Genomic DNA, 21,088 nt, shown 5'->3' on the forward strand with positions numbered 1-21,088 from the left:
ACAAATAATTTAATATTGCCTGATTATCTAAAACAATCTTATAGGTATAAATACAAAATAAGGCTTATTAAAAACGTTTATAACACAAAAATAAACAAATAAAAAGTTACCTAATTGGTTTCCATAAAGTTAATGTAAAGTATTAGAATGCGCAATAATTTCAGTACTTATCTAAATATTTTGCTTATATTTTTAACTTTAGGGTGATCATAAAATATGGTCAGATTATCGTAACCTATGTCACAACTAACTAACTTTGTTTAAATTGTATTTTACTTTTATCCATAATAGTATTTAAATCCATTTCTGTAGTCTGACCGTCCGGATTGGATGTAGAAAAGTTATCATAAGATATATATTGTGGAGTTTGTTGAACTTCCGACTTAATAACAACAGGACGCTTCTTTGTCTTTATATATCCCAATGCTGATACAAGCACTATGAATACTATAAATCCTATGCAGCATCCAACTACTAAACTAAGTCTTCTCGTTAAGATATCAGCTAGACCCAAATACGTATTAGAAAAAGGACTATCCATTGCAGCACCGAATATCTCTATTGTACGTACTGTGGTACATTTTGTAGTTAACGAATCGTTCATCGATGATTTCAAATAGTTGAATTGATGTTCATCACCGAACAATGTTATACTAGGATTTTCTTTTGGCAGTGCAACTCTCGCATCTGTGGTAGATGAATCCGTCGGTATACCGAAATTGCCAATGGCTATTACGCATATGTAATACCTTGTCCCTGGAGTTAAATGATTCAGTCTGGTTGATCGGGCAGTAAGGTTGAGAAGTTTTCCTCTTATCTGCAAACGTAGTGTCAAGAATGTAACAAACTATTGTACAATTATTTTTTACTAAAACAACTTTAGAAATATTTTTACGAATATGTGCTAATTTACAAATTTTATTAAAGTTTATAACATTATTAAGATCATACATTTGCATGTTAATCGTGAGAGTTTGTAATTAAATTAGATTACGAGCTAATTACATTATTCCCGTCCTTTAATTATAGTACATTGGTGTTAATATTGACTAATTCAAAACTGCATACTCACGCTATTTGTATTTTGCTCGCTAAAGTAAGCAACTTGAAATCCACTTAATCCTGTCTGATTGCGGCTCTGCCAAGATACAATTACTGAATATGTTTGAATATCTTGTATTGCGACTCGTAGTACAATGGGCACGTCGCACAATTTGTGAGGCGTCAGTTCCGTGAAACGGAAACCTTGCAGTTCATCGGGATGTTCACATAATAAGTTTCTCGTCCCTTTGTAAACTATTTTACGATGTTCCTGCATCCATTTCCATTGATCTTGTGACTCGCAATTGCACGTTATGGGATTTTCTGAAATGAAATTCATATACATTTGAATGAAAGGTTTTTTTGAACTTATTATTAACTTAAATGTGAAAATAGTAATAACACAAAGAAAACCGCATCGTAAAAATACTTCGGCCACATTTTCCTTTTTTTCTATTAAAAGTTGCAATACAAATTAATAAATATTTTTTATTTTTATAAAAACATTCAAAGGAATTACGCTGCTTTTAAATTGGTACGGAGTTATGATTGTAATTAAATAGAGGTCAGTAGAGATCATCATCTCGTAGACTTATCAACCTATAAGCAAACCTTGAACAAGATAAGTATTCTAATCGAATTCGGTACAATCACGTTGCAATTGTAAATGTCGGCTAGTATTGATCCGACTCTCAGGGCTGTATCACCGTTTTTGTAAAAAAAAAAAAAGGCATGAGAATATGGTTGAGTACAAGTACCTTCCAAAATTAGAGATTTTATTTGCGTTTCCAATCCATTCAATAACTTCATTTGAATTTTTTCAATGTAATTTCTACTCAAATCTATATAAGTCAATTTGTGTATGTTCTGGAATGCTTCCGATGATATAAACGATAGCCAATTTCCACTTAAATTTAACTCTACCAAACTTTGAAGATTACGAAAGTTATCTTTTGTTATTCTTGTCAAATGATTTAATGAAATATCCAACTTTTGCAAATTTTGTAAGTCTGGCGTAAACTCTTCTAGCTCTCTCAGTGTATTTCGTGAGATATTAAACAATCGAATAGAATATAAGCCTTGGAGTCTCTCTCGGGGAATATTTTCCAATTTATTTTGACTCAGGTCCAGTACTTCCAAAATATGAAGTTTGGAGAACGCGCCCGGGGACAAGCGAATTATGTCGTTGGCTGATAATGTCAATTTCTTCAAGGATGGAAAATTTTCGAAATCTTTGCTAGTTATAATAGTTAAATTTGTCTTAGTTACAACTAACTCCTCAAGAAGTGGAAATTGTTTTAAAGGATATGTTTGTAGCAGTTGAATTAACGGATTATAAGACATATTTAATGTAGCTAGCACCGGCAACACAGTTTCGGAAAGACCATTGCTTGGAATGTGCTTAAAAATATTATTTGATAAATCAATTTCCTTTAAACCTAGCGAGTGTTGGAAGAAATTTGGAGGAAGAACCGTTAGCTTATTATTATTCAAGTTTAAAGTTATCAAGTTTTTTAATGCCGGAGAATTGAAACCACTTAGAAAGGATATTTGATTTTTACATAAATTCAACGTTCTTAGATTTTGAAGGCCAACGAATTTGAAAAAATCAATACTTTTTAATTGGTTCTGACATAAATCCAAAATCTCCAAAGATGATATATTAAATAACGCAACATGTGGGAAGTCTGAAAAATGATTTCCTTTTAAATTTAGTTCTTGCAATATCGTAGTGTATGCAAATACATCTTTATGCAAGTCTCTTAGCATGTTAAAAGCCAAATTAATTCGTAATAAATTCTGATTCTTAATAAAGGTAGCCGGTCGTAGCTGCGATATGTTCGAACTTTCTAATGTTAATGACTGTAAAGAGGGTAATTGAGAAAATGTCGTATTTTCTAGGACACTAAAGTTGTTCTTGGAAATAATAAATGACTTTAATACTGGTATCTGAACTTCAATAATGTTTTCCCAGTTGAGAAAATTATTGCTCATTTCTAACTCACTTAAGTTAGGCATTGTTTTTAATGAATTGATTTCTATAGTTGAAATTAAATTGTTATTTATTCTGAGATGTTTAATTGGAAGCGGAGCGAGAATTAATTCTAAAATTGTTATCTTATTATCAGATAGATCGAGAACTTTCAGTTTAACTAAATATTGAAATGTATCTTTGACGATGTGTCGTATATCATTATTTTGTAAATGAAGTTCTTCCAAAGAAGTAAGATTAAAAAATGTTTCGTTGTTCAAAACAGTAAGTTTATTGACACTAAGATCTAAATACTTTATTCTCTTTAAACGAATAAATGTTTTGCTTTCAATGTGCATTATTGAATTATTTTTAAGATAAAGTCTTTGAATATTAATTAAGTCACTAAAAAGATGAGCGTTTAAAGCTTTTATTTTATTTTGTGTGAGCCACATGATGTGTACATTAGTTTGTCCTTCTAATGAGCTATTTTTTAATAAAGTTAAAGAATTCGCACTAAGTTGAATCGACACCAATGAAGAGTTTCTATTCGGGAATATGTCTCCAATCGTTGTTAACAGATTTCCTTGTAAGTTAATATGCTGAAGTTTTCTCAATGTTATAAAGGCATGTGATTCTATAGTCGTAATGAAATTATTTTGTAAATGTAATTCTAATAGACCCGGCAAGGGGCTAAATACATTTCGCTTAATATAATTTAAATGATTGTTTTGCAAACGAATTTCTCGTAATTCTGTCAATGTATTGAAAACAAACTCGTCCAGTTCGTTTATTTCATTATTATCTAGACTAAGAGTTACCAGTTTCGTATTGAATTTAAAAATATCACTTGGAATTTTTTGTAAAAAATTTGTTCCCATGTGCAGTTGTGTTATATTTTTTAAAGATGAAAAGCAATTGCTATGTAATTTGTGTAAGGCGTTATGTTCTAAATTAAGAACAGTCAATCCTTGTGTGTTTTGAAATGCATTAAACGGTATTTCTAGTATATTATTATCGGATAAAAATATTTCTGAAAGTTGTAAAAGATTGGAAAAGACACCCTCAATTTGATGGAGATGATTATAGCTTAAATCTATTGTACGTATTTTAAGATTTCTTTTAAAAGTATTTTGCGCTAATTGTATAAGCTTGTTTCTACTTAAATCTATATTTTCTAAATTTTCTAAGGGATAAAACGCCTCCTCATCAATCGTTTGTATTTGATTACTAAAAAATGCTAACGTCTTAATATTTGGCATACATTTTAACCATTCTCTTTCAATTTTTATAAATAAGTTAGAGTTTAAATCTAAATTAACTAAGTTATTGATGGTAATATTATAACTTTCTGGAATAGTTTTTATTTTATTCCAAGCTAATTTTAGATGACTTAGTTGGTATAGTCCTCCTACAGATGTCAATGGAAATACTTCAAGGAAATTTTCGGTAATATCTAATTCAGTCAGTGAATCTTCTAAATTATAAAATGCATTTTCTGAAATATTTTCAAGTTTATTTGCTTTCAAGTTTATTTTCTTTAATTTAACATCTTTAAATGTATTTGCCTCTATTTCTTTAATCTCGTTTAACTGCAAATCGAGAGCCTCAATTTTAAGTAGTTTTGAAAAAGATTCGTGTGGAACTGTATTTAGTTTGCTTGATATTATGCTTAAACTTTGTAATGAATCATGAATGGCCAAAAACGCGTTAGGATTGATTCTATTAATATTTGACTGTGAAATTTGTAAATTAACTATTTTGGTTTGAGGTGAAAAGAGATCCTGTTTAAGCTCTGTAATAGACCCATCTAGATCATAGATGGATAGAGACTGTATAGTTCCTTTGATCTTCAATAGTACACTTCTTACGACACCGGGTGTCGCACTTGGACATTCAAGAAATAATCCTGAAACATAAAAAACCACATTAAATAAGAACGCTTAACTATGTTTCATGATAGAGAGCGCCACATGCATACCTTCTTTGAAATTATAACAAGGACAGATTGGATTCTCTGTTAGACTGGGGCACTGTGGTTGTTCTTCTCCTTGCAGTATCTGAATATGGATGATAAAAAGAAATGCGTATATTCCGAATTCCACTTTGGACAGCTGAGTACAAATGCCCATATTGATTTGACGTCATTTCATCCACATGTTGCATTCGGAGCGTCGATGTTCTTAATCTAAAATACATTTTAAATAATTTATAAAATTTTACAATTTTCAATGTCGTTGTATAATATGCAATTGTTATAAGATACGTACAAAATAAATAGATCCAGTTTTACAATTACTTTTTATGTTACCAGAATTCAGTTTGTGACAAAAGTTTTACCAAGATGTTTAATGATTACCAAGATTTGTTTTCATGAATTTAAAAAGGAACGGATAAGTAAATAGCTTTTCCATAGTTTGTTTAAAGTAAAAAAAAAAATTCTGTGACCATGTGAATACAAACCATGGCCAATTATTAACATTAAAACAAAAAAAGTATTTGGATTGAAAGTTTGATGCGATCAATTCGGACAACGAAAATTATTTTGCTTTTGTAAACAAATTTTCAGGTTACGCATTTAATAAAAAATATATGAAAGTTATTAAAGCGAATCGGAAGTAAATGCAAATAAAGTATGTCTGGCTAGTTAACGTTTCTTCTCGAACTTTAAGGCATCTTTAATTTAAAAAGTTTCTCTTCAATTCCAAACTCCACAATGTAACCTTTGCACACACAACCTATTTTAATGGTATTTACTATTGTCAGTGTACCGATAGAAATCAAACTGCCTTTAACTAGAAAGAAAAAATAACTTCTAATTAAGATGTATGAATATTAAGCTTTACCTGAAGTTACTTCTAACTTTGTTTATAATGATAGATATTACTTAATTTAATTTCGTTTTGAAAATATTTTTTTTTTACATATAAAGTTTAAAAATAAATATATAATATCATAGATTTATAACAGACTTATTATATGTACAGATATCGTTGTTTAAACGAAATGTAAGCAAAATATGTTTTACGTTTATCATACGATGTAAACGAGCCAAAGTTTTCGCATAAATAGGACCAAGTTGTCATGTCGCCACGTTTTGTATTAATATAAATTAGATACACATCGGACATTTCAAAAGTTACGAACAAGAATTTAAAAATAACAATTGTTAATATACGAGTACTTGTATGAAGACAAATGAATGGAAACTTTAAACACCAAGTATGCACTGAAATTATTAAAATCTTTACTGAGACCACTTAAGATTGAATATCTAACAGCCAACTGACTAAGATACAATTCTATGACATGTTTGATCCGAATGCATTGTAACCGGCAAATAAAAATTTTACCGAAATGGGTAGTAATTAAACTTCCGCGATTGTACTCGTGCATTTATAAGTATGAATATGCGGCTATGTTACGAGTTTTAGTATAGTTCTTTTAATCTTATGAACTTGACACAAGTATCATATGATTTATTTTATATATTTGTAAATATTTTCTTTATAAATTTCATTATGTGCTTGAACGTCTCAAGTCAATTAAGTTACATGAGCAGTATATCGTAATAAGTTTTTGTGTGTGTGATATTGAAGTTTCTTTGTGTGGTTCAACATCAGAGCTGTTGTAATTCTGAAGCTTAAATAAAAGGTTTCTTCAAACAAATATAAATGTTTATGTTGGGCTTGTTAGACCATGTTTGTGGAAGAATCTGGAGCAAATAAATACCTTTGTGGTTTGAATATACAGTGACGAGATCAAATCGACTGTGTTCCTCAGTGTTGATAAAAGAACACATATTGTCAATTAAACGTAAACAAATGAGAATACAACATTGAAACCATTTTGTATTTGTATTTACAAAATTTATGGAAGTATGTATTACACACAAAAGTTCGGATAAAAGGCGAATGTACCTGTTTTCCTAGAATGGTAGTTTCAATTTTATCTTTCGATACGGATTCATATCATCTCGGTTAACGATCATACCTTCGTCGATTTCAATTTACTGCGGCTTTTACTGGGATAACAAAAACCGACCATTCATCGTGTTGTGTATTGTTGTTTTTCTTTTAATTTTTTACAATTTATCGTACTGAAAATTTGGAACGACGTAAGTATGTACGACAATGAAATTGTTTGCTAATCCTGCCAAGAGAAATTCTGTGTTTGTAGCTTTTGTCTGACCTACTAAATAATTAAGCAGTGTTTTTTTAAACTAGTATCATTATTTTAAAATAATTACCTAATTCCGAAAGAAAGACACACATTTTTGTGGAATCCATCCGACTGACAGAAGGATAATATTTTTCGCGCTTATTTAAGTTTGTTTTTATGTGTATGGATTTGTATGTATGTAAATTTTAGCAAGTCAGGTGTCTTTCGATTCATATTCTTTCTCGATGTGTCTAAGGGTATATCACATTAGCACAAGATTATACGTGAGTGGAAATAAAACAAAGTAAATTAATCAAAAACGAGTTCGAATCTAAGTCGCATAGCTTTTTTTAAATCGCTAAAAGTTTTTCGATGTTTTCAAGTATATTTAGAAAAACAAAGTGTAACATATTATAACAATAAAGTTTGATTAAATTAAATTAACAACATTTAAACTCTTTGTTTTAAGGCGCAGCCAATAGATGGCGCTATTTCATCACTTAGAGTCTTAGTCAGATGGGGTTTTTGGTTTTAAATTAAGGGTAATTTTCTTCTAAATGTTATTTATTTGATTTATGAGGTATACTTATTTTAAAATAGTATTTCGCCATCAATAATTTTAGATAACTAAGTTAAGTGGAATGTTTACTTAACTTAAGAACATAGTTTTAACGATAAAGGGTACAAGTAGGTTGGAAGCGACCGTTAAAATAGAACGATTCGAATGAAGAAAAATTCTTTTTGATGCGTAAGTTATAAAATTATAATTTTATTATGTAATAACTCAGGACACTTAACAATAGTCCTCCAATATTTCGCAATATTTTCCTTAGAAACCTACAATAAGTATCTAAAATTACTGTTCAAGGATAACGTTTGAAAGTTAGAAAGTTTTAACTTTCGTTAAATAAACGCTACATGGTTTCTTAAATTTTACTGAAAACTTTAAAATTTAATGTTTTTTAAATTGCATAAACTATATCACAATGATAAATAAATTTACGTCAAATTAATTTTTGTCACTATGACCAACATATAAAAACAATTAACTATACAAATATTAAAACACTATACTTACCAGATTTAGTTAATTTGAATATTCAAATTGCGTGAAAGTACTAAACGTCACTTTCTTCCGTTTGCAATAGCATATTATAAATAGATCATCCAGTTACATTCGCACATTCAAACTTCACTCACGATGAACTAGTCGATCGCGGAGCTAGGTTGTAGTTCGGGACGTTTGGGAGCATTCGGGAGCGACCGCTCCGTCCCCACTCTCGCAGCCTACTGGAGCTCTGATCTCGACGGAGTCTGCGTAATAGGGACGCCATCTCTACAGATTGCTGTATGGGAATAAGCGCTAATAAATTACAAACGTTGTACGCGTTACGCGAACGGGACCATGTTCTTGATTAGTTTGAAGTCTTCCGCTAATGTGTCTGACGATCATAAGGAAGTCTGTTCACCCATTCCACTCGATTTAAACTTCGTTTGATTTTTTAAATTATTTAAAAATGAATTCCATCTTATTTTACAAACTAGTTTGTTAGTTTCAATCAATGTTTTATACATATACTAGCTTTTACCCGCGACTCCGTCCGCGCGGAATAAAAAATAGAAAACGGGGTAAAAATTATCCTATGTCCGTTTCCTGGTTCTAAGCTACCTGCCCACCAATTTTCAGTCAAATCGATTCAGACGTTCTTGAGTTATAAATGGTGTAACTAACACGACTTTCTTTTATATATATAGATATAAATAACAAAAAAATGTAGGTAAGATATTGGTCCTCTAGATAATTTGCGACTTAAAGCTAGTTAGTTATCAACCAATAGCATTGTACCGAACATTAAAGTATTGAATAAGAAAAACGGTTAGTTACTTCAATCAACAAGAACTGTTAGAAACTGTTAAGAAGTAAGCTCTTTTGTACGCAAGGCAACGTTAATCTTCGAAACTATAATATTGTATCCTTGCATTGCGTGTATCGCGTTACTCGCACTCTTAAGGCCTTCGCACAAAAGGCAACGTTAGTTAGTATAAACTTAAAGGAAATCACGGCGACTTTCCTTAACGAACAGGTTGCGAGCGACTACGCACAAACGTTCACGATGGTTGTCTGTCTACGAAACTCTATCACATATTATTTCGTAATGGCTTAGCGACTAAAATCACCGGGTTTCAAAGATTTACGTTGCCTTGTGTACGATGGGCCTAATGTAACTTACCTCATTAATCAGCTTTATCTTAAGCTTGTACTTCACACTACTAGTGTGAAGATACCATTTTCACCACCATTTCCATCACTTCTGAAAAATCAGAGATATTATAGTTTCGTTCAAGTGTTTCAGCTATGGAACTATCGAATAAGTTTTAACGTGTCGTAGTTTTATGTTAAAGCTTATTTGTAACATTGCAATAATAGAAATTCGTTAACGCTTTACACGCTCTAGTATAAAGTAGATTAAATTCATTTTACTACTTTTTTTATACCGCCGTTGAAATAAAACAGTAAGTGATTTGCATAAAAGTGTAACGTTTTCTACAATATTAGACTGTATTCTTTTAACTTTACATTCGTTCCAATATAAAATTCTGATGCAGTAAATGCTAATAATTGCTTTAACAGAGTTAAAATTAAATAAATTTTCAATCAAATGAAATAAATTAATATATATTTATATTAATAAATAAATTTGAACTCTGTTGAAACAATGTTTTATCATAATCTTTTTATTTTTAATTTTTTTGTTATTTGAAAAACTATAATAAAAATTTTCAAAATATTTCAGATGTTAAAATTTCTTTCAACTCATTGAGGCATTTCCTATCTCGATATCGGTCGAATGTATGTCCTCTACAAGTTGACTTATCCCGGGGGAAATAAGGAAAAGCAGGAAATACCCTTGAGATCTCACGTAAAAATATGCCGTCAAACGTTGTTTTCTATAAAATAAAAAGTTTATTTGAAATAAAAGAAGAAAAGTCACTTTGGTTTCATACTTTGATATGAAATATCACCACGAAATAAACTTGAAGTTTCGTGCATTAATAAACTAAATGTAATAAAAAAAAAAACTTGAGAGGTATCATGGAACACCCGGATGGAACGAAGTTCCTTTCGATTAATTAGTGAAGGAACCAATGTTTATTCTATGAATAAAAAACTTAAGTCTTCACAAGAAGTACATTTTATTTCTATGAATTTTTGTTATATATTGTCACGTCGTTGCCATGGTTACTATTGCAAAAAGTGTCGTGACAACTTTTCGTAAGAATTTTTTCCGTCTAGCCCCCCTTTCACAACGCGCGATAAGGAATTTCGTTCCAAAAAATGAAAATTTAAGTTTTATTCTCATACAAAGTACTCAGCATTACAGTTGTCAGAAAAACCTCAACATGAAGTATAAATTAAAATTAACATTATATTTGAACAGTTATTTGGAATTTGTTAGTGAAATGTAAATTAAAAAATGTCGATGTGAGAAATTTGTCGTGCTACAAACTGCAGTAATTGAGTACGCCGGAGCCCGGATGTTTGTTTACCAAGGAGAAGTTTTTATCAGCCTCTACTAGCGGACTTTCAGTGTCGCGCTAACTGCTCGTTACATAAAAACCATGGAAAAACTTCCACTGCTTCCCTTTGACTATAAAAACTAAATTAAAAAGTAAATTGGACATTCGATCTTATGCCTTTTGGGTGGCTCAAAGTTGCACTTAAAATGTCTGTTTTTAATAATTTAAATAGTAATTCGTAATGCAAATGCAAGATTATCGCAATTACGAGTATATACGGACAAAAAAAGTAATGATTTGTCCAACTAACATATTTTTATTCACCATTTCAGACAAGCAATAAATAGTGTTTGATAACAAGACTCGGCCTCTAGTCAGTTACTTGTTTATGTTTTTCCTGTGTGATGTTTTGAACCATTGTATTTTTTTCATTGATAAATATACATTGGTTTGTTGTAAAATGAATCTGTAAATATTGTACAGTTCCGAGCAATCCTTCAGCCGGAAAACAAAACTTGATTTCACAATCCGCGGCCCGACGACGCCCTAAAATTATTTACCTTTCATTCCGTTCACTAAATGAGTAGGTTTATTGGATTAAGGCCAGAAAGCTTTGCCCTTAATTGGGGCTTTCCGACAAATAACTTTTCTGTTTTCTCAAACTCGGACAGCTCTTAAATAATACTCTTAATTAAATTTGTATGCCTCACGAAATAGATTTTGGTAATTTTCTATTTTCCATACTTTATTATTAGGTTTTTTCGTAATTTTAATTTAGATCGCGTTACGATGTACCTTTTTATTTATTTTACTCGTATCATTCTATTTTTAGATTACTTATATTACGAATGAATCGCAGTAATTTAAAACTCTTCAAATACTTTAGACAATACTTGAAGCAGATTGTAAAGCAATTGAATAGTGTCGAGACGGTAAGTCAAATTGAAAGAATCAGTGAATGATTCAATTGCTCGGATAATCGCATTCATCCTTTCTCTAACAAAGAGTGACATGGGCTACTGCGAAACATTCTTAACAAACATTTAGATCATTTAATACTTGAAATCTATTCGTGCAAATTGTGTGTTTTATTATAATTCCCTAGTTTTGAACATGTATTAACTCTAACTAACCTTATTAATCTCATAGTCTAAATTAGATAACTTAATAATATGGACTTTTTTGTCACAAAAGATACATTTATAATAGTCTTATTAAAATTTGTTAAAGCTAATCGGATAATTAAATCCTGTAAAATGACTAAAACCAGATTACAAATTTACAATAAAGTCCATTAAGTAATTAAGTGTGTATCTACAAGGCCCTTTGTCTAATTTCGATTAGTGATCTTAAAAGTGTCTAATTAAAATGACATTTCAACCTCTACGACGGTTGCTCGATACCCTAAGTACATGTTGTACCTTGGACCCTAGGGATACATTCTTTGAAGTCAAGGTGAATTACGCCTCTAGGCAAAGAATAAGTCACGTTTTTGCTTTCTTGGCATTCAATACTTGAACCGTGACATTGAAAGTAAGACGAATTTCTTACTTTTTCCAAAAATACAGAATTGCAAACTGAAAAACGTCACACGTTCAATATGTGATTTAAAAATATTAATATAAACTTTTTCAATTTAAATTGTCTTTTCAATTTAGAAACGAGAATGGAAAAAAACTTAAGAACAGCGCGTAAAGTACATCGTTTACAAAAGGTGGTGTGTGATGGGTGCCATTATGAAAGGTATTACCGACAATTTCCAGTTTGTATACATGAATTATTCATATACACAATCTATAAAGCAGACTGGGGGAGGGCGTTTTACAAAATAAACAAATTTTATTGATCTCTCAGGCGTTGTTTGTGCGTCCACAATAAAACATTTACATTTATTTAACACTTCGTACGTTGAGGGATTATATAAATAACTCGGTTATGCGGGGAGTTCCCGCATATAGATGCGCATATGGGCATATGGGCTAACGCCTATTAAAAATTATCGGTCGATGTAAAACAAACGTCGTGCACTCAGTTGACGAGTATAATACGCAGTAAGGAAAAGTAAGGATTATCGCCCAACGCATGCGGGCCCTTACGACTAATGAAAATCTTTTTTGCGTGCGTGAACAGGAAATCTCTCTCACCAGGCATAAAAGCGCTAGCGAGTAAGGAAACTGCACCCCCAACATATTAGTAAAGTTTAGTTTAGCGGGTGTATTGTGTCTGAGAACGAGTTTCACTTTGTTTTTTATAGCTTTCCTATATGACGCTTGACTGCCTTAAATTCTAAGTTCCGTCTTAATTGAAAACCTCACAAAAATGGTTATTAATTGCGGTCTCTACATTTAATTTTAACGACACCGAAATTATACTTATCGGCGTGACCATCTTATTAAATTATCTCATTGTTGAAATTAATTAAATAACTCTTGTAAATACGTTCTTACAATCGATTAATTGATTAAAACTTCATTTATTGTAATTTTTAGATTAATTTACAAACGATTACTAAATTCAAACACTTTATTGTAAGTCTCGTGAGGGTATAAATAAGAATGTTCCGGCGGCACAGAGCCAGTCCCAGTACAACCGCCGGAGTGTTCAGAGCTCTTCAAGGAGGCAAAAACTCTGCTGCAAAATATAAGTATTTTCATCAAAGGCTGCGTTTCATTTAAGGATGAGCAATGCTAAAAATGATGTTAGTGGTGCTACCACCACTGACGTTGTGTGTTTTTCAAACACTTCGGGCGGTGCTCTTCCGACATCAGAAGTGGGATTACAAGAGCTTTCAGCCCACGAATTCACTTCGGTAGCTCATCCGCCGCCTGATGAAGTAGAGAACAAAATTCTCAGCGATGATGGAGATGATGCAGAAGATGTCGGAACGTTTGTGCGCTCCACCCCCAGAAACAAAAGTCAAGATCAATGATATCTACTTCCCATCGTTTGATCCGGATACAAACGTCGGTGTACGAGAGTGGTGCCAGCACATAGATCAAGGTAATCAAAGCTTATAACCTTAATGATTTAGACATCCGGATGGAGGTGTGTAGCCTGTTGAAAGGACGCGCCAAAATGTAGGTAGATGATTGGATGGTGACCACTTTTAAATGGGAGAACAGTTGACCGTATCGGCAGAGAATGAATCAACCCAGAATGAATTAACCCAAGAAGGTGATACTGTTTCAAATCAACCTCTCCTATCAACCTCTCGAGAAATATGCTGATCATCAAAATAAAATTGTAAGTTCACATTTTTATTACTATTAAACTACTACCATAAATTCATAACAATAAAACTCTGAGCAATCTACGAGACCCTCCGAGATATCTACGAGACCCTACGAGAATCTACGAGACCCTACGAGACCCTACGAGACCCTACGAGAATCGACGAGAATCTACGAGAGTCTACGAGAATCTACGAGACCCTACGAGAATCTACGAGACTCCACGAGACCCTACTAGAATCTACGAGACTCTAAAAAAAAAAATCTACGGGACCAATGTTCAGAACATTCATAGTCATAACATTCATGATTGTTTGTTTAGTAATTAATTCGCAACATACAGTGTTGATTAACAATAGGTTACTGATTAGTGACAAGTTGCTTACAGATAGCGAACTCAGAGAAATACTCTTCAATGATTACAGGTGAACAAACAGGTTTCTACGAGGCTGGTGCAGAGCGCGCACCGCCTGTCAGCATGGCCGTATCGGCGTGACCATCTTATTAAATTATCTCATTGTTGAAATTAATTAAATAACTCTTGTAAATACGTTCTTACAATCGATTAATTGATTAAAACTTCATTTATTGTAATTTTTAGATTAATTTACAAACGATTACTAAATTCAAACACTTTATTGTAAGTCTCGTGAGGGTATAAATAAGAATGTTCCGGCGGCACAGAGCCAGTCCCAGTACAACCGCCGGAGTGTTCAGAGCTCTTCAAGGAGGCAAAAACTCTGCTGCAAAATATAAGTATTTTCATCAAAGGCTGCGTTTCATTTAAGGATGAGCAATGCTAAAAATGATGTTAGTGGTGCTACCACCACTGACGTTGTGTGTTTTTCAAACACTTCGGGCGGTGCTCTTCCGACATACTATATACTTACAGCAAATAACAGATTGCACTATTTTCAATGAAATAGTCTGTTTATAAAGTTGACCAAAAATTAAGCCTAAAATATTAAATTGATTTAAGGAACAGGTACCTAGAAAACGTCATATGGCAAGGTGTCAAGAAAAAGGTCCCGAGAGAACCGGAGAACAATAAATTTAATTCAAGCAAGAACCAAGAGCTTAGATTATTTCACACCATTTACTCCTTTCAGCTATCGTGTTCGTAATGTTAGGTTTCATGAAAGGGAATTCTTGAACGACTATATAAAGTTTAGATATCATATTTCCTGAGTCAGAATTATAAAAAATATGGTCACAAGAAATTTCAACGTTATATTAAATTTAGTATCTAGAAAAAAAATCCTTGTTTCTACACCTGTAAAAATGAAAATTAGCAAATAATTTTAGCACTTTATAATCATTGTTAAGTTTCCATTCGGAGATTCATTGAGAAATAAATAAGATATAAGTTTATTAAATGAAGAGATTATAATTATTATATTTTTACTGTGGTAATAAAATATAAATGAAAATGTCCTATCGAACCCACAGTGTCTGTCAGCAAATATTGTACATCATCAATTTTAATATTTCAACACTTTTTTTAAACTTTTATACATTTTTTATTTATTATTTACGCCTCCATCAAAAACAATTCGTTTAATTTCAGGAGTTTTTAGAATGTGAACCTTTTGTCCATGGTAGTATCTTTTCGTTGTAAAATTAAGGTGTCGGCGAAATGGGCCGCTATGAGAATCGAGGGGCAATAAATTCCTACTCAGCTACACAGAACTATGAGTTCCGATTATTTCGCGCCATTTACTCTTTTCATTCACCGTCTGTGTAATATAAGATTCAATGCGAAATTTCGTAACACAATTTTCCGGTGAAATATAATATTATATTATTAAACGTATCAAATATATTTATTACTCCATAAAATTTATTTTTTTTTGGCCGAAAAAGTAATTTAATATCACTGAATTCCTGAAATTTCAGTAAAGAATTGGCGACACCCTTTTACTATTGAGACCTAACATAGTGACAAACCAAGCACAAATACTGCGTCAAATGGAAGAAAAACATTTCAATTAGATTTCAAAAATATGCTTACTAAATTCATTTGGCTAAAGGTGATCTTTACTATTGGTAAATGTATAGGCAATGAGTGGTAGGCAAATGGTTTGTGTTAACATTTACGGTCTAAACAAGTTGAAATTAATGTTACAGAAATACTACCGACGGCGAGCCGGGCGCTGCAGTCCCGACGCTATCTGTCGTCCGCTGACCTATATTTTATTTTTAAATTTCCTATATCAATGTACTTCTAAGTCTGATATTACTAAAAAAAATCATTGCTAATCGGGGAGCTAAATTTCATAATTTTTAATAATAGTTTGATTATACTTCTAACATATCCTTATTTTATCAGTTATAACACATATCTATAAATTAAATTTTACTTAAACAGTGAAAGTGAGTAATGAGTTTATTAACTGTGTCATAATCTTTTAAAAAACAAAATGCGATAAAAGAGTATCACATATGTCGTAGGTAATCGTTCAGTTTCTTGATTATGGCTCTCCCTCAGCGGATTGGGCCAGTGTCGAGTGATTATAGTTTTATTCTTGTATTAAATAGGTAATCGTTATAGTCCCACAAGAATCTTATGACAGTTTCTTGACATTGACACGGGGGCACCTACTAGTTTTGAGGGTTACCAGTGAGCAAAAACTTTTTCCGAAAGTCGATGTTGCAACTCCAAGCAATTGATTTGAAACTTGTTGACCTGTGTTCTCGTAACAATTCCTTACTATTAATCTTGATACATCCATGCATTAGCAAATTTACTTATATGTCATTAACATCATGTGGAATATTTTTATGTAATTATGAAAATAGCAAAAAAACGTGCAGATGCCGTTCCCTTATTGGTCGAAATGTGACGCTGTCAAGATGATATTATTACTTCACATATTTTCCGACTGGCTCCAAATCATTGTCGCATTATATTTGCTTTAACAACAAGAAACTTGCAATTAAATCTGATAGCTTTATATTTTGAATCCACAAATTAGGCAAATTTGAAAGCAAAATGAGCTAGTCTTGTTGAGTGCAGATTGTAAAGTTCGTCATTTTATGTGAAAACTTTAAGACACGCTCTGGTACTAGGAACTTGAGGACAAGTGCTGGCGACGTGACGCTCATTTTACGTTAAAGTTTTATTCTCATGTAAAGCGCATGGTGTACAGTAGCTTACAGTTAAAATTTACTTTACGTCACACACTTCGAACTTTAAACAACGTATTATAATATATAGGTATTAGTGATTATTGCCGATGCAAATTTTATGTGTTTACGTTTTTACTTAAAATTGTATATTTTTGAGTTTAGAATATTATATATTTTTGTTAATCTTAGTTATTCTAAAATGTATCAGTAGCAAATATACTTCTTTTCGCCATTTTATTTAATTATTTAAATTTTATTTTTCATTTTTATTCTTTACAAAATTATCTTAAATTATCGCTCGTGGTTTTTCTTCCTCACAATGACTGTTAAGTAATTTAACCCAAGGAAGACTGGCATTTGCTTTCATCTGTTTGTTGTAAGTTTAAAAATTTTGTCGTGGTATTTTATTACTTAATCAAATAAATAAATTTGATTATAAAATCAAATAAAACGAAGCATAAAATAATATTTTACGGTTAAATATCAAGGCAGTGATAAATTTTACCGAGATTTTTTCACGGTGTCTCGTTTAGCTTTTATTTATTTCTGTAAGTTTTTTAATAATTCTATGTCATATATTACAAAAAGTAAAGGCAATGTGGGGGCTATATACTATGAAAAGACCTTTGAGATTGGACGTATTTCCTTTTTACGTGCATAGACCCACCATTAATTTTCTTAGGATCATAAGAAAGTTTTATTATAATGTAATGATTAACGTTACTATCAGTGTAATAAAAAAGGAACCCTTATCTTTTGAATTAATATAAAACGTTGAGATTGATATTCGAAGTTCAAAGTTTAACAAGAAATCATTCGATAGTCAAATGAAAAACGAAAAATGTTCTTGGGATATTATGATTACGTGACAATTTATTGACGAAATTGATAAACAACTTTTTTAGAATTTCAACACTTGCAAATGATCTTGTAAATGATGACTAGGTTTTATCGAATTAGTAGAAAAAAAAAGTAAATATAAAGACATGACTTAAATAAGCCTACAAGTATTTAAAAGTGCACTCTTGATATTTCTTTTCATATTTGTAGCATACATTATTATTCACAACATTACTAGTGAGTCATTAAATCATACACACGCAAATAAGTTCGAATGTTCGTTCGCTAAACAAGGGAACTGTTCTAAATATAAATAAGTGCGCTTGCGATGTTCCTTCGTACAGGAAGGCATTTATGACTTCAAACAATGCGTAAAAGATTGTACGTCGACGCGTTAATGTTCGCTTTCGTAAGTAGATGGAACTACAAAAAAGAAATTGGTATTTTGAAACATTGACAATAAATATTGGAATTTTCTTATGTAGAGCTTCACAAAGATATTAAAGTTTAATCATTATTGGAATGAATAATGTAGGCATGTTGGTTGATAAACATAATTTAAAAAACAAAAATCTTAAGCAAGCCTAGTCTTCATCATGATTTTTATTATTTATAACATAAAAATATAACCACAAAGCGTCCAATTCCTCACTCATTCATAAACTGAAGCACGTGTTGGCTAGAGCTTTGAATGAACGAGGGAGAACATTAAAGCTACATTTACAATGAGGCAAAGCTATTTCAAGCAACTTTACGTCAACAACAAGTTGAGTATAAAACTCGGTGTATAACAATGTCGTGGTGAAAGTTTCATGAATTAGCCTCGAGAGTTATAATGCCTCGTTCAAGTGGTGTATTTTGAACGGCATTACGTAAACTTTCATAATTATTTTCATTTCCTACTCTAAATATTGAATTACGGTTGGTTTACTAACTTTTGCGCCACGATAGCTGTTTTTGCCTTCACAAGTGTTTACGAGTCTTTAGTTTGCGGTGTAAACTAAACCAATTTCATATATCCATACGACGAAAAGAATGAAATCTCTTAAGAAATCCTATGACTGGTGTAAGTCTATTCGTTGCATAGTCGATATAGGATGAAAATATGGAAATAATAAAAAAAAAAAAAATTAATAATATGAAAATAATAAAAGCCTTCGATAGTTACGTTCGTGTCTTACAACTGGGTTAAAAAGATAAAAACTTTTTTGAAGTGAAATTAAAAACTTAACTTGACCCGTCACTCTTACTGTGGGTTTCTAAGACCCAAATCTCCAGATAAACATATTTCTATCTTTGTTTTGTTAAAGATAATGACAGGGATGACGATATGTTTTATACAGAGATTTTAGTCTCAGAAGCAAACGGTTTGACATGTTATTACAAGAAACATTAAACGTACGTAGAAGAAAAAAGAACTATTCAAAAATAGCTTTTGCCCGCGACTTCGTTCCTGCGGAATTAAAAATAGAAAACGGGGTAAAAATTATCCTATGTCCGTTTCCAGGTTCTAAGCTACCTGCTCACCAATTTTCAGTCAAATCGATTCAGCCGTTCTTGAGTTATAAATGGTGTAACTAACACGACTTTCTTTTATATATATAGATATAAACATCACAAGCAATACTAGTTATATTGTCTTTGACACACGCGTTGGATAAAAAAAGAAATTTTCCTTTTCTTAACTATATTTTTATTTCTATCAAAAGTGTACGTTTTTTGTATTATAAGGTAAACGAGCAAGCGGCCACCTAAATTCACCAAAATAGTGAAGCGATCGTTACTCGTTTTAGAAGCAAATAACGAAATCAACAAAACCAAGTTTAATATGAAAACTGTTTCCAGCATCGTTTTGAATGGAAAACATTATGGAATAGACAATGAAATAGGCAGGTTAAATTGAACTGACACGTGATGCCACTTTGAGATACATGATTGCCACATGCATATTCAATTATATCGAGCAGGTAATTGCCTCTAGTTGAGCAAGTGATTTTGTTATATAACTATTCAGACACGATCTATCTTAATCTGAAGGAGAGCTATTATATTTTTATTTGATATTGGTTTTACTTTTTGATTCAAAAAGGGGATATTTTTCTTTTGAAAACTAATTAATATAAACTTCATTTTTTATATTACAAGGTGGCAAACGAACATGGGCAACTGAATTCGCCAAAATAGCGAAGCAAACGAAGCCCATGGACATCTGCAATTGCACATGCTTTGCCTACTTTTTATCAACGGATGAGGGATGCACAGTTAGAAGATATTTCCCCTTCTTATGTGTCCAAATTCACTTCCCCTTCCCATCATTTCCTTATAGAAAAAGGGTGGGATACGAACTTAGTCTAATATTAGGCCTCTAACACGCACGCACATCAAACAAAACGCGAAATTGCTTCCACTTGACGCCTGTCTTCTGTGTGGTCGTTATATTTAGAATATTATAAGAAATATTGTTGCGGGATCTATGTAATACTGTATCATTGACAGTATTAGATCCCACAATCCCGATTATAGAGTGTTTGTTGAGTTTAATTGGTGAATCAAAATAGTTGCTGAAATTTAACTTTTTATAACATTAATATGTGGTTAAACAATAGTATAGAAATAGTATAAAAAAGTGTTATCACATATTTAAGATTTATTAACGAAAGGTTGCTCGGTGAAATCGTCTGAAATATTGAACACGTCGGCCAAATTTATAGGGATAATATGTTGTAGGAAGCAAACTGTGCTTCCAAAAATTTATCTTTCAACAAAAAAGTATTTACTCTTAAGATACCTACAAGCTTTATTTTGTTCAAACAATACTATTTCTTCATTATTTACTTTGTTTCTTAATTTTTATCAGGGAAATATAAGGATAATATAAGTTTTGTTCTGTGATCTTTCATCTCTAAATCTCATGTAGTTATAGTTTTAAAGCGTTTTAGTGTACAATAAAAACTACTCTTATAGGTAATTGTCTCTGCGATAGGCAATATATAAGGTACAAAATAATTTCACATAGGATATATTAAAATTTACCAAAAGATAAATTTTATATACTTAGGTTTACTACGCCACGTTATATTTATAAAGTATGCGTGACGTCGTTAATTATATAGAATTAACTGTAACTATCCAACGATCGATGTAAATGACCGACACATTTATGTTATCTCACTCTGCAAATTCACTTTACCCTGGG

At 31.6% G+C, this 21,088-nt stretch overlaps 1 protein-coding gene across 1 annotated transcript; it reads right to left on the reverse strand.

Annotated features, from left to right (window-relative positions):
• Positions 1 to 122: 122 nt before the first annotated feature.
• LOC106717453 (protein artichoke) lies at positions 123 to 8,476 on the reverse strand. Its single transcript, XM_014511322.2, has 5 exons — positions 8,253 to 8,476; positions 4,995 to 5,201; positions 1,800 to 4,922; positions 1,073 to 1,365; positions 123 to 817 (listed from the first exon to the last, which is right to left on the reverse strand). Exons 2-5 carry the CDS (start codon positions 5,143 to 5,145, stop codon positions 251 to 253), a joined length of 4,134 nt encoding a protein of 1,377 aa, XP_014366808.2. The 5' UTR covers positions 5,146 to 5,201; positions 8,253 to 8,476; the 3' UTR covers positions 123 to 250.
• Between the last annotated feature and the right edge of the window lie 12,612 nt (positions 8,477 to 21,088).

The sequence above is a fragment of the Papilio machaon genome, chromosome 8 (genome assembly GCF_912999745.1).
Source record: "Papilio machaon chromosome 8, ilPapMach1.1, whole genome shotgun sequence".
Lineage (NCBI taxonomy): Eukaryota > Metazoa > Arthropoda > Insecta > Lepidoptera > Papilionidae > Papilio > Papilio machaon.

Coding starts and splice junctions, on each gene's coding strand:
- LOC106717453 (XM_014511322.2), bottom strand. CDS start 5,145: ATGGGCATTTGTACTCAGCTGTCCAAAGTGGAATTCGGAATATACGCA. Junction 1,366..1,799: donor AAAATCTCTAATTTTGGAAG/GTACTTGTACTC, acceptor ATTTCATTTCAG/AAAATCCCATAACGTGCAAT. Junction 818..1,072: donor GCGAGCAAAATACAAATAGC/GTGAGTATGCAG, acceptor CTACGTTTGCAG/ATAAGAGGAAAACTTCTCAA.